The sequence below is a fragment of the Crocodylus porosus genome, unplaced genomic scaffold, assembly GCF_001723895.1.
Source record: "Crocodylus porosus isolate Cpor-Errol unplaced genomic scaffold, CroPor_comp1, whole genome shotgun sequence".
NCBI classification, from domain to species: domain Eukaryota; kingdom Metazoa; phylum Chordata; order Crocodylia; family Crocodylidae; genus Crocodylus; species Crocodylus porosus.
In genome coordinates, this window is record NW_017728943.1 from 102,301,871 (window position 1) to 102,314,436 (window position 12,566).

General features: G+C 42.4%; 1 protein-coding gene across 4 annotated transcripts in view; it reads right to left on the reverse strand.

Annotated features, from left to right (window-relative positions):
- Positions 1 to 12,566, reverse strand: part of TTC13 (tetratricopeptide repeat domain 13) — a 64,728-nt gene that overhangs the window by 27,807 nt on the left and 24,355 nt on the right. For all 4 annotated transcript variants that reach the window (XM_019549889.1, XM_019549887.1, XM_019549888.1 and 1 more), the window contains exons 9-12: positions 8,678 to 8,760; positions 3,921 to 4,062; positions 2,226 to 2,400; positions 1,688 to 1,844 (exon numbers count right to left, since the gene is read on the reverse strand). In XM_019549889.1, coding sequence (XP_019405434.1) covers positions 1,688 to 1,844; positions 2,226 to 2,400; positions 3,921 to 4,062; positions 8,678 to 8,760 — 557 coding nt within the window. The remainder of the gene's footprint in view (positions 1 to 1,687; positions 1,845 to 2,225; positions 2,401 to 3,920; positions 4,063 to 8,677; positions 8,761 to 12,566) is intronic.

Sequence of the window (12,566 nt, forward strand, 5' to 3'; positions counted from 1 at the left end):
GACCCAGTATTCTTTCCTGCCATGGCAGGGGGTCAGACTAGATGATCTGCTCAGGTCCCTTCCGACCCTAGAAACTATGAAACTATGAAGCAGGAATTGGACAAATTCTTGGAGGAAAGGGGTATCAGTAGTTACTGAGCATGGGAGTTGGGGATGCAGCCTCTGAATTAGAACTTCCTATACCTTAAATGCTGGAGGCTGCAAATGAGAGAGGAACAGTAGAAGAAAACCCTGGTCAAACCCAATTTTATCTCCCTTTCAGCATCCACTCTCAAGCACTGTGTAACACAGGATACTGGGCAAGATGCATCTATGGTCTAACCCAGTAAATGGCACTTCTTATGTTCTTATGTCACACAGATTGATGGTTATCATTGAGCAAGTTTACCTATTTTTTCCATCAAGCAATGTTTGCCATGGGGCCAAACTTCATTAAGAAAGAGTTACAGTTAATATATTGTCAGATGAATCAAAAGAAATCACTTAATTTTAAAAAATCTTTAACTGCTTAACAGCAAAGTGACTCCAAATGAAGGTTTCTAGACCACAGATAGATCTCCAGATGAAAGTATATCCTGATCTTCTGTAGCATTAAGCAGTGTGCAATTTAACTACTAATTCTGTTCTTAGACCAAATAATTTGGGGAAAAAGAGAAGAGATTAGTATGGCTGCATAACCTAAATTAACATCGCTTGATTACATGATGATTAGGCAGGAATGGAGAAAGTGATTTTAACCAACTCTGAATGCATCTTTTCCGCTCAGCTGAATAACTCCAGTTGAATGAGTTTTCTGTGGGCTTCCACTTAAAGACGGTTCAAAATATCACGATACAAGTGAAATCCTTAAAATGCCATCATTTTTTTTTTTTTTTTTTAAGGCAGCAGTGGTCTCCAACCAGTGGATCCCAACTGACTGGTTGACTGGGGAGCCCCTGACAGTCAAGCTCAGTCTGGGGGGGCTAGCCCCCCAAACTAAGATTGACGGTCAGAGTCTCCATGATCAAGAGCAGCCCTGATAGTTTGGGAGCAGCAGGATGCATATGGCTGGACTAAGCTGCACCCCCTACCACTGGGGCCGGGTCAGGTGAGTGAGATGATCCCTGTCCATGTCCCCTGCCACCAAGTGAGTGTGGCCCTGGCTGGGCCAGGCCGGGGGAGGGTCAGAGCCCAGGAGGCTTGTCCAGACATGCAGCGGGGCTTCTGCCATTGCACACACCCCAGCGGAGGCCCAGAAGGCACGTGCCCCACCAATCTGTATGCGGGGTAATGCGGTTGCTGCTACACTCTGGGCTTTGTGCCTCGAGCTGCAAGAGGGGCTCAGGGAGCAAAGCCCAGTGCACAGCAGCAGCTGTCTCATCCCATGCACAGATCGGGGGGAGGAGGGGGGTGCGTGGAACGGAACACATGCCTTCCAGGCCTTTGCAGCAGCAGGATCCCCTCTGTGTGCCTGGATGAGTTGCCTGGGCTCCGACCCTCCCCTGACCTGGCCCAACCAGGACCTTACTCACCTCTGCCCCACTCCTTCCCTCACTGCAGGGGCCTCAATCTGCCCCATCACCTGCTGGGCAGGGAGGTAGTACAACCTGGATTGCCCTTTACATCAAAAAGTGATCTTCACCTTAAAAAGGTTGGAGACCACCGCTATAAGGGATCCTCACAATAGTTTTTGTTTAAAAGCACTTACTTTATATGTGGCTGCAATCCTGGCTGTTCTTCATAGTCTTCTATAAGAAAAGGAAGATTCTTTGCCCAGTGATCCTTAAAGTTTCCATGAAGATCTATATCTATGTTGTATTCTGAGAGAGGGGTATCCAGATGCGAGTGCAAATAGCGAGAGTACTCTGTGGAAGAACGAAAACCGACAAAACTAGTACTGGTATTTACTCCAAACAAGAATTAAAAATAGTATTCCATATTTGTTAATTATTTAAGAGCAATATCTTCCTAAATAAAACCCCAAATATTTAACTTTGCTGCATATTAATAAATGAATGCCGTTAAGGAGTATTATAGCTCCTTTTATCCCTACACAGAGACCTACATTTGATTTCTGTTCCTCAGTTTACTTCTGAACAAACATGTATGTATGTAGACTGGCACATTCAACAAAATTCAGTGAATAAATACAGCTTGTTTAAAAATGGCTTTCTATAAACAGGATTCTTATACTTGTACAATTTTAGTGCTATGTCAGGGAATCTTTGATGAGCAATAAAACTTACCTCTGAGGTATTTCACTTTTAGGTATTCTGGACTAGCCTTCTGGCCTGGTAATGGATCATTCAACATAACTTTAGTTTGAGCTTTTATACCTTCATAAAACTGCCCCATTGCAACGTGACTGAGACCCTTCATATACTGGCACACTTCATTATATGGCTCTAGCTGGAGACACCTCTAGAAGATTAAAGAAACAAGGCATTAATAAATCAAATGTTAACACAGATATCTTGGAATAAACTAATGCATCAATAAGTTCATTATTCAAAAACTCCACGCCAGGAAAACAAACTATCACGTTCAAAACTCAACAGCAATGGTTTCTCCAGTGGCCTTTCTTTTCCAACTGACATTAGAAAAGAGTTTAAATGCTAGCAGAGATGGGGAAAAAAATTTTCAGCTCTTTTAAATAAAATATGAAGTGCTGATGACAGGAACACATTCCTGATCACCATTTTTTGAAACAAGAATTAAAATTATTTTGCTTAGGCTACATTAACAATTAGAATGTTTTAACACTTGTTTAGAGGCGAATTGATTACTGACAAGAATCCATCAAGAACAGGCATTTCCTGATGTAGAGAGTGCCCAAATATAGGAAACAAAGTTATTCTAGAAATAGGATATTACACAATGTATTCATCATTTGTCAGTTTTTCTTCCATCAAGTAACATGGATCTCAAAAGAGAATTCATGCACTAGAATACTTATTAAATTGTGTATTGCATCATGTTCCTACTAGCGTAATGCTGAAGAACTGGACATATTCACATATGGTGCTCCATAATTAGAATTCTCTGAATATGTGGTTCTATTAACAATTTGGAGTTGTCTGCACCTCTACATACAGCACTTACTATCTTAAAACTTGAGCTACATTTTCAAGAACAGCAGCATCTACAAATTACAAAATGCATATACAGCCATAAAATAGTCTAACCAGGCAAAAGTCTGGTATGTCCTTTTTCAAACAGGAGCTAAGTTCTTAGACCTAGTTCTGTTCTTTGCTCCAAGTGCCCTGCTGTATACGACTCTAGACACGTTATTTAATAACTCTAGCTTGCTTTTCTCCATGTGCAAAATCAAGATAGGTAAATACTGCCTACCTACCTCATACACAGGTGTAAGACTTAATTCACCTGTGAAATGTATTTATAAATTTAAAGTGCATCATTCAAGGTAGGTTAGCTGTTATTGTTTCATGAAAGCAGCAGCTCAAAAGATTCAAAGACAACAAAATTCAGATGCTTATCCAAGGCCCAAGGTTACAAAACAAAGTATATGTTTTTGAGAATACGCCCATCTGTGCCCCTAGGAATTACAAAACTGTGTGTTCCAGTTAAGAAAAACATTATAGAATAAAACCAATTTACTGCTTCAAAACCTCATTAAAAGGTTCAGTAAGAATTTGGTTTAAGAAACCAGTAAGTGTTTAGAGAAAGTGTCTCAGTTCCCTTGCATGCCAGAAATAGTTTATGATCAACTCAGGACAAGATTACATATTATACTCACAAAAAGACAAAGATGATTAATAAATCTTGACTACGATTGCAAGAGAAATTTTCATTCCAACTCAAATGTATAAATAAACTTACATTTTTCCTTATTGTTTAAATTTTCTATTGCTAATATTAATCCCAAATGACAACTACAAATCCTTATATTTTGCACGTTTTTAAGTTCTACTGGGACTTACTTTAAAATTCTTCAGTGCCTCATCTAGGCTTCCATGATGGTATAGCATCATTCCCTTGAGCTGTAATGTCTGGACATGATTTTGATTTAGCAACAAAGCCTTCTGGAAGCTCTCTGTGGCAGCATCAAAATTACCAAGTTCTCTGCGTAGGTCATACGTAAAAAGATATAGAAGGCAGCAGTGAACATACTAACCTAATTTTTTACCAAACAGTGTTAATATAGTCAAAAAGAGAGACATACATGCAAGTCAGGTTACCAGAATTTTGTATCACTTCAGGTATACTTTTTTGACCAAATTAGGAATTCTGCAACTGTCCTTCAACAGTGATGCCCATAATTCTTTATTACACACACATACAGACAGTTATCCAGAATTCCTCATTAAACACTTCACCCCCCTGCCCCCCCTCCCCAAACCCCACCTCATGGATACAGAATCGTATGAGATCCTGGATTCTCACAGCTGTTTGAGCATAAACCACAGTCTTTGGAACACTGCACTTACAAACACCAAAGGAATGAGAGCTCCTATTAGCAGCACTCCTGAAAAAAAAAATCTATGAAAAGATTAGCTAACATCCAAATAGGAATACTTATTCCATAGAAATGGACTCATTTCTCAACCCCTATAACTCCAGGCCTCAGAAGACCACAATGAGCTACCTTCTATCCCTCCTGAGTCCTGGTAAAAGAAAGAGCAATCTGCAGCCACCTCTTCAGACCTGTAAAAAAGGCTATGAAGTGCATGAAGCCAGAGGAGTAGATGTGAAGACTTGGGGGCAGCAAAAACATGGGGGTGTATAACTAATTCCTGGCCAGAGAACAAGTAGATGAACAGGTTTGGGTGACAGAGAATTCATTATGATTTGAGACTGGGAAGAAACTGGAAGCTTTGAACTATCAGGCAGCTAACAACAGCTCTTACACCAGGAGCTAACATTGCAAACTTGATGAAAAATTGAGCAAAATGAGTATTAAATCACTTTAAAAGCACACAAAGGGTGTGGGACAGTACTTAAAAGGATGAAATTATCTATATAAATTTAAAAAAAAAAAATCTTACTATATTGGGTGGAGGTCTGGCTCATAATTTTTTTAATTTGGAAGGCTGGCAATACTAATTCTAAAAACTCAGGCTCTAGGATTCTCAAATGGTAGTTTTTCTGTTCCTTGACAATTTTGGTCCACATTCTCCATGTATAAAATGTGGCTGTAGCCCGTCATCTTACATGTGTATTGTTGTGATGAACTACAGGTTTTATTGTGATATACCTGTGTTAATTGTATTTTTGTTGTTGTAATATAGTGTGACTTGGTTTACCGCCTTAGCCTGTCTGCTAATGTCAGGTCTCCTACTTGAAGGGCAAGACTCAAACTTTTATCATTACCTATAGCAAGAAACCTTTTTGCCTGGTCCCCCTTAAATGTGAAGCTCCTCCATATGGCAAAAGCCCCTTTTGCAGTATTTGCCCTCTTTTGGAGATGCTTTCTCTTTTCTACCTTGTCTTCCTTCCTCTCTCTTTTTCTTTTGTTATATTATTCTTATTTTTATAAAAGGTGTACTTGTAGTGAAAATAGAGCTTGTAGATGCTTTTACAAATGTACTTTAAGTTTAAAAGTGAGTTGTACCATGTAACAATATTAGCAAGGACAGGAATCTCTGTATGGAGTGGGTCACTGAATGAATCATGGTTGATTGTGTAACACAGTAGCTAGTCTGGATAAACAAGTTAATGAGTGGCAATTAACACCTACAAAACTACAGACCAAGAAGAGGAAAGAATTAATACAGAGCCAAGAACTCCCTGAAACTTCACTGTTAAAGGTATGAAGCCCTGGTTTGAACTAATCAATACTGGAAACAGACAGTTGGGGCTGAAATATCCCCTGATCAACCACTTCCAGAGCTCTATTCATCACAGCAATCAAAATTCATCAATGGACTCCCGAGACTGCACATACCTGCGGACGTGACCCCTGGGGCTGCCAGCTGCCAGCCAGCAGCTACCAAGAGGGATGTCCCTCGAGGTCAATGACCCCTGGACTAGGTAAGCCCGAGAACTGGGGAGTCACCAAAGTCTGCCAGAGAGGGATAAAAGGCAGCGAAGAATGACCCACAATGGTCCAGCACCTGACCAGCACCCTACTTGTCCAGCTAGAATGACCAGCTGGTGACCCCCTTCTGCAGCAACATCGCACTGAAAGAAGCTTTGACTGGCCATCGACGGCAGACTCCAGCACTTGGGGATAGGTATATCTTGACACCAGTGCTTAGTGTTCAGAGCTAGCTACTGTGAGTATGTGTGTGTGTTTGAGGGGATCAGCACCAAGGTTTATGGTCTGATTTTTGTGTCCGTCCAATAAACTAGATCTTTTTGATGATCCTGTGAGTTGGTCCTTTGTAGCCAATACACCAGTCTTGAATATCTTTGTTGACAGAACAATAAAGCTAAGATGCAGCACCCAGACTCAAGCCTCAAGTACAAACTGTGCTGGCAGAAGAGCAAGCTGAGTTCAGAGCAAGGAGAAGTACCACAGAGAAAATTTTCAGCATCCAAGTACTGTGTGAAACGTACTGTGAACACCAAAAAGAACTTCACCAGAACTACATAAACTTTAAGAAATTTTTTGATAGGGTGTGGCACAAAGCACTTTGGCTCACAATGAAGAAGCATAACATCAGCAGTTCCTAGATAACACAAACAACACAAACTCAACAGCAATACAGGTAGTGGAGTGCTGATCAATTACAACATCATCAAATGGGCTGCAACTTCAGTAGGAGTATGCCAAGGTTGCCTACTCTCGGCATGCCTTTTCAACCTCTTCCTCAAGCAAGTCAAGTCAGATGCCATAGAGAATTTCACAGGATGTGTATCAGTTGGATGGTGGAAGATCAACAACCTATGCTTTGCTGATGACACTGACCTGATAGAAGGGACATCTGAAGAGCTTCAAGAACTTAGAGAAATGCTAGATAAAACTGCAAAAAGAGCTATGGAATGGAAATAAGTGCTGAGAAAAGCAAAATTGTGACAACCTCCAAGATCACTACAGTAAAGCTGATGTGAAGATCGGCAATGAAAAACTAGCAAAAGTAATAAGTTTTAAGTACTGGGTGCCACCATCACAGAAGACTTAACATCTGAAAAGGAGGTTAAGACCAGAATAGCCATTGCCACCAGCAAACTAATATGGCTAAAGAAAATATGGACAAGCAACAATATTACACTGAAGATAAAGTTATATCTGCTGTATGCTGTGGTCATCTCGACGATGCTTTATAGCTGTGAGACGTGGATGCTTAATAAGAAGTTAGAGAACAGAATTGATGCATTTGAAATTCGCTGCTAAAGAGACTGCTGCATGTCCTACACACACAGCACTGGACCAATGAATTGGTAAAGCAGCAAGTCAGTTAAGAAATTAGAACCTATGAACCATTGCTGGAGGCTGTGCAACGATGTAAGCTTCAATGATCTGGACACATCAAAAGAAGGCCGGACACCCTTGCCAACATCCAAATGCAGGGCACAGTGGAGAAAAAGAAGCAGACCCAAGACAAGCTGGGGAAACAATATTAGGACCAGATGGGGCTTCAACTGACAGAGTGCACACAGCTAGCCAAACACAGGGCAGAGTGGAGGAGTGTTGTTACAGCCTGTAAGATTCCCCAATGGTTGCTGCAGCCTCAGGACTGACCTGACTTGCAACACCCAGGGATAAACATGACAATGGGAGAGCAGGCCCCCCCCCGCCAAAAAAAAAAAACAGCTTGGCAGGTTCTGGTTAGAAAGGTCTGGGAGCTGAGAAGTGGTGAAGTTTTGGGGAGCTGGAAAGACTGGAAAGGAAACAGATAAATATCTTTCAGGGCACCCAAGGCTCTTCAGACTGGACTGCTTAACCCATCTGGAGGGGACAGAGAACCTCTGGATGGGTGGCCTTTGCCCTAGTAAATGCCTCAGTAAAGGCATGTATAAGAGACTGGTCTGCTGTGCTGCTTGGGATGGGGGTTGCATTGGGTCTCCCCTAACAGGAGGTGAAGTCCCTCACTCAGGAGGGAAACTGGATGACAGTTCCATGAGTCAAGGCTACTGAGAGCCAGGGAACGTAAGGGACCAAAAAGCTAAGTTCCTCAAAAAGCAAAGTAGCAATTCTTCCCCACCCCACAACCAGAGAACCCAAGCAAGCGCTTCTCCCACCCCCCAAGACTCAGTAACAACTCTGAAGATCTATTCACTCATGGCTGTGAAGCACTTAATTACCATGATAAAAAGTGCCATAGGAGAGCTCATGGGGAATCAAGAGGTGCCTAAACACAAGCCTGGAGGCTGCTCCAACAGGCTGAAATTAATCGAGTCTGTTAGAGAGGTTCTTGGAGCCGCTCTAATTAAGGGCCCTCCCAAGCACATGTGAAAACACCCCAGAGTTCTAAATTCAGGGCAGAGTTTCACCATTGTCATAAATAAGGAATGAGGCCAAGCACTAAATGATAAGAATAAGGAAATTACTAGCTTTTTGATTAGTAAATACAATCCATGTCTTGTACAAGAATGTACACAGGACTTGTGGAAAAAATAATATGCAATCATGTAATTATAAAGTGTATTATACAAGGAGCGAAGTTAACATTGAATGAACAAGAACTACTTAGGTTGCTTTATTTACTGAATATGGAGCTGGCAGTGTGCTAGGCATTTCAAGAACATCCCATTATGAATAGCAAAATTAAAAAATATTTTTCAACATGCTCACCTATAAGCCTGTCCCAGACTCTTATATGCATCTATGAAGTCTGCTTTCTGCTTCAGGGCTTCTTTGAATGATTCGATGGCTTCCTGTACAAAATGACAGTAAATTATCATGCCTACTTTAATTGTAATAACATTTAATTTTAGTGCATCTGAAAAATTATTAACTACAAATTTACTGCTATTTTATAAATCTTTCGGAAGATATGAACAAAGCATTTATTTCTTACAAAATTCAGAACAATGAAACTTTGTAGTAGTAGTTGCTGTAATTGACCTAATCAAATGTTATCAGTTATATAACTAAACAGTGCTCTAAGACTGTCTGGTTAATAAAAATGACTCTTCCAATGACTAGGTAGAAAATCTGCGGTGAAGCCAAGGACAAGACACCCCCCTTGTAAACTTTAGCCAATACCTAAACTACTTCACCCATCCTTTCTTACAGATTGCCTGCTTCATTCACAATCTGCCTTTCTAATTGTAGAAGCCACAGATTCATTCACTTGACAATGTTATTATTCTGCTGCAGTTTGCTAGTCCCGCAAGACCTTATAGTCCCTTGACACCTACTGAAAGTATTAGAGGAAAGATGAATAAGAGAGCACCCTTAATCAAAGAACATCTTGTTGTATACTTTAAGATTTTCCCTTAAATTCAGCCTATTATTTCTGTTTTTGGTTAAAAACGCACCTTTCTTAAAGGAATTTCAGACTTCTGAACAGGTTCTGGTATTAAGTGAAAGTGTCAATGAGACCCGTCTTAACACCAGGGAGAAAACAGCCAACTAGTGAGGGTCATGATACCCTCCAAGTGTTCCTTTACAATTGTTATAGGCTTTACAATGCAAGAACCATATTACTGCAGGAAACCCATCATTAGAAATTCTTATTAAAAAGTTTGTGTTTGCTGAACAGTATGGCAGATGAAGCAAATATATTGTCAAATCAAAGGTTCTGGTCCAATACCACCACAATCCAATCCAATTGTCTTTTGCCATTGACTGACTCATCCACTGAGCAAGAGCTAAAAAATGCTGGCAGATCATTCCAAACACACTTGCAAAGAGTTTTAGCCTCCAAAGCAATAATCCATCAGTCATGCAAATAAAAATTCTTCCAAAACCACCATTCAAAGCTAATTTAAAAGTGACCACAAGGTCATTCATGACCTTGATCAGCGCAACAGTAAATTTAGAGGCAGCCCGAATCCAAATTAGAAGTTAACTAACCTCAAGATAAATGTGGTGCTAAAAGGTTGCCACCTTCTCCAGGTCTCAAAAAATGGAAGGTAAGAAAAATAACAGTAATTGGCAAACACTCCAATTTTAAGAGGTGACAGCTTATAAGATGTCTCTATATATCTGAGGGGAAAGGCACCCTATCACATTTGCAAAACAAGACATTGACTACCCCCATCAATAATTATTTTATAAACATAGTTTGGGCTTCATATAGTTAGTTTACACAGCAGTCTTAAGTTCAGATAGAGTATTTCAAGGATTTCAAAATACTATGCCATCGCAGTGATCTTAAATTTGACTAAGGTTTGAATAGTCCATTGCCACCTGGAAGTTCTCACACTGCAAAGTAAACTAAAGACAGAGATTAGACTTTTAGTGTTTATTTCTTCATGTAACAAACTTGCAGCAGTCATTTTGGGTATATTCATATGGCACAATGCATGCTGTGTAGGTGCCCAAGGTAGTGCTGAATTAGTTGATTGAGTACTGGAAGCAATACACACGAATTAATGAGACACTCTGCCCAGGCCAATACGTTCCACTTGTGAGCATACCTACTCAGTGAAGGCAAAGCATGGACACTATACTGGTTGGACTGCTCCTTGTACCCAAGCCAATTTGGGTATCTCTGTATGGCAATCCATTGTGCCACGTAGAGATCCTCAACAAAGCTAATAAATTAATAATCCAAATGAGCCATGCTCTACCATACCATCTTATCTTCACTACAGAAACCATTAATTTATATTCTTAATACCATATCTACTCAAATTCAAGGCAAGGTTTTTTCTCTCACAAACAACATGTTCAGAAAAAAGCCTCATGTTTGATTCAAGTGCTGGCTCAGGGCAGGTGGTGGCTCAGATCCAGCTCTGGCCCCAAGCCTGGGGCTGAAACCAGAGCTGAGCCACTGCTTGTCCTGGGCCAGGGTGGCTTGTGCAGTGTGGGAGGGAGGCTCATAGCAGGTGAGCATAGGGGAGATCTGCAGTGGAAATAGGGGGCACATATGGGAGACCCCACAGTGGGAGTACAGGGCACACAGGGGACCCTGTAGCCTATTTCTCCCCCAGCTTACCATAGGCTGACACTGCTTTTGCCTGGGTGGGACTGGGCTACTGTTTCTCCCACAGCTGGAACCAGAGCCACCCCAAAAGCAGCTGGGGGCCGTGGGGTGAGGCAGGTATTGGAGGAGGGGGCAGTACAGGCAAGGTGGGGGGCAAGGGTGGAGAGGCAGGTAGCAGTGGGGAAGCACAGGCACTGCTGAGGACAGGCAGTGAGGGGGCAGGCACAGTCATAGGGAGGACAAGGGGCAGGAGTCTGGTCCCTCACCCCCTGCCGCTGCCGGGGGGTGGGGTGGGGGGGAATACTTTAAGATCTGCCACCAATAAGATTCTATACATATAAAATTATAACACGTATAAATTTTCCATAGATAGAATATAACTACTGGGGGATCATCTTAAATTCAAAGTCATCTTGGATTCAGCTGAATACACTATGATTCAAGCACAATGGTGCCCATATACAAAAACAACCAGTGTCAAGACAGATCCCAGGGAGCAAAGAATTCCTAACAGATAGTGACAGCTACCCATGAACTGTCAGACTTCTAATCTATAAGAATGTAAGCCTTGTTAGAAGCCCTCTGCATGCAATTTAAAATGCTTAGTGATGCAATATGTTAGCTTAAATAAGCCCTTGGCATAGGTGCTGACCTACTGTTGCCGAGGTAAGGTAGCCTAAGATGATAGACATATGCTCCACCCCAGCTTGCCAGTATGTGGGGAACGGAGTGGGTGTGGGCACAGGCAATGCATGGGGGGGCAGGAAGGGGCAAAGGTGACATGGGAGGGGAACACATGCCTCCAGAAATTTCTGCACCCACAGCAGGGAACAGGGCTGCAGCTGGGTCAGATCAGTTCCAGGCAGGAGCCACCTCCATGGCCCAGAGTTGGACCCAGGGCAGGAGGGAGCACCACACCACCATGGCCACCAAGGTGAGGCACCCCCTATACACCCGGCAGCAGCAGGGGCACAACTCCACACTGCCGCCACACCTCACTTTGGAAACCATGGTAGTACAGCATTCTCTCCCACACTGGGTTCTGTCTGTTGGGCTGTGGAGGTGGGGCTTGCCTGGAGTTGGTCTGCCCCAGCTGTAGCTCTGTGCCCTGCACACTGCTGTGAGTGCAGAAATCTCGGAGGGGCACATGGCTTCCTTGCTGCATCACCTTGGCCCACCTGCCCCTCTCTGCGACATTATCTCCATCCTCATTAAAAAATTGGGTGACTGTGGCATTGATGCCTACACAGTCAGATGGATTGGCTGAAGGGTCGTACTCAGAGGGTGGTGGTGGACAGGTCATATTCGACCTGGGGGGAAGCGGGCAGCAGAGTCCCCCAGGGCTTGGTCCTTGGGCCTGTGCTGTTCAATTTCTTTATCAGCAATTTGGACGATGGGGTGAAAAGCAACCCGTTTAAATTTGCTGATGATACCAACATTTGGGGTGAGGTGAGCATGCTAGTAGGGAGGGAAAGATTGCAGCAAGACCTGGATAGTTACAGGGGTGGGCTAACAAAAACAGGATGCGTTTCAATACTGACAAGTGCAAGGTGCTGCGCTTGGGCAGTAGTAACCAGCAGCACACTT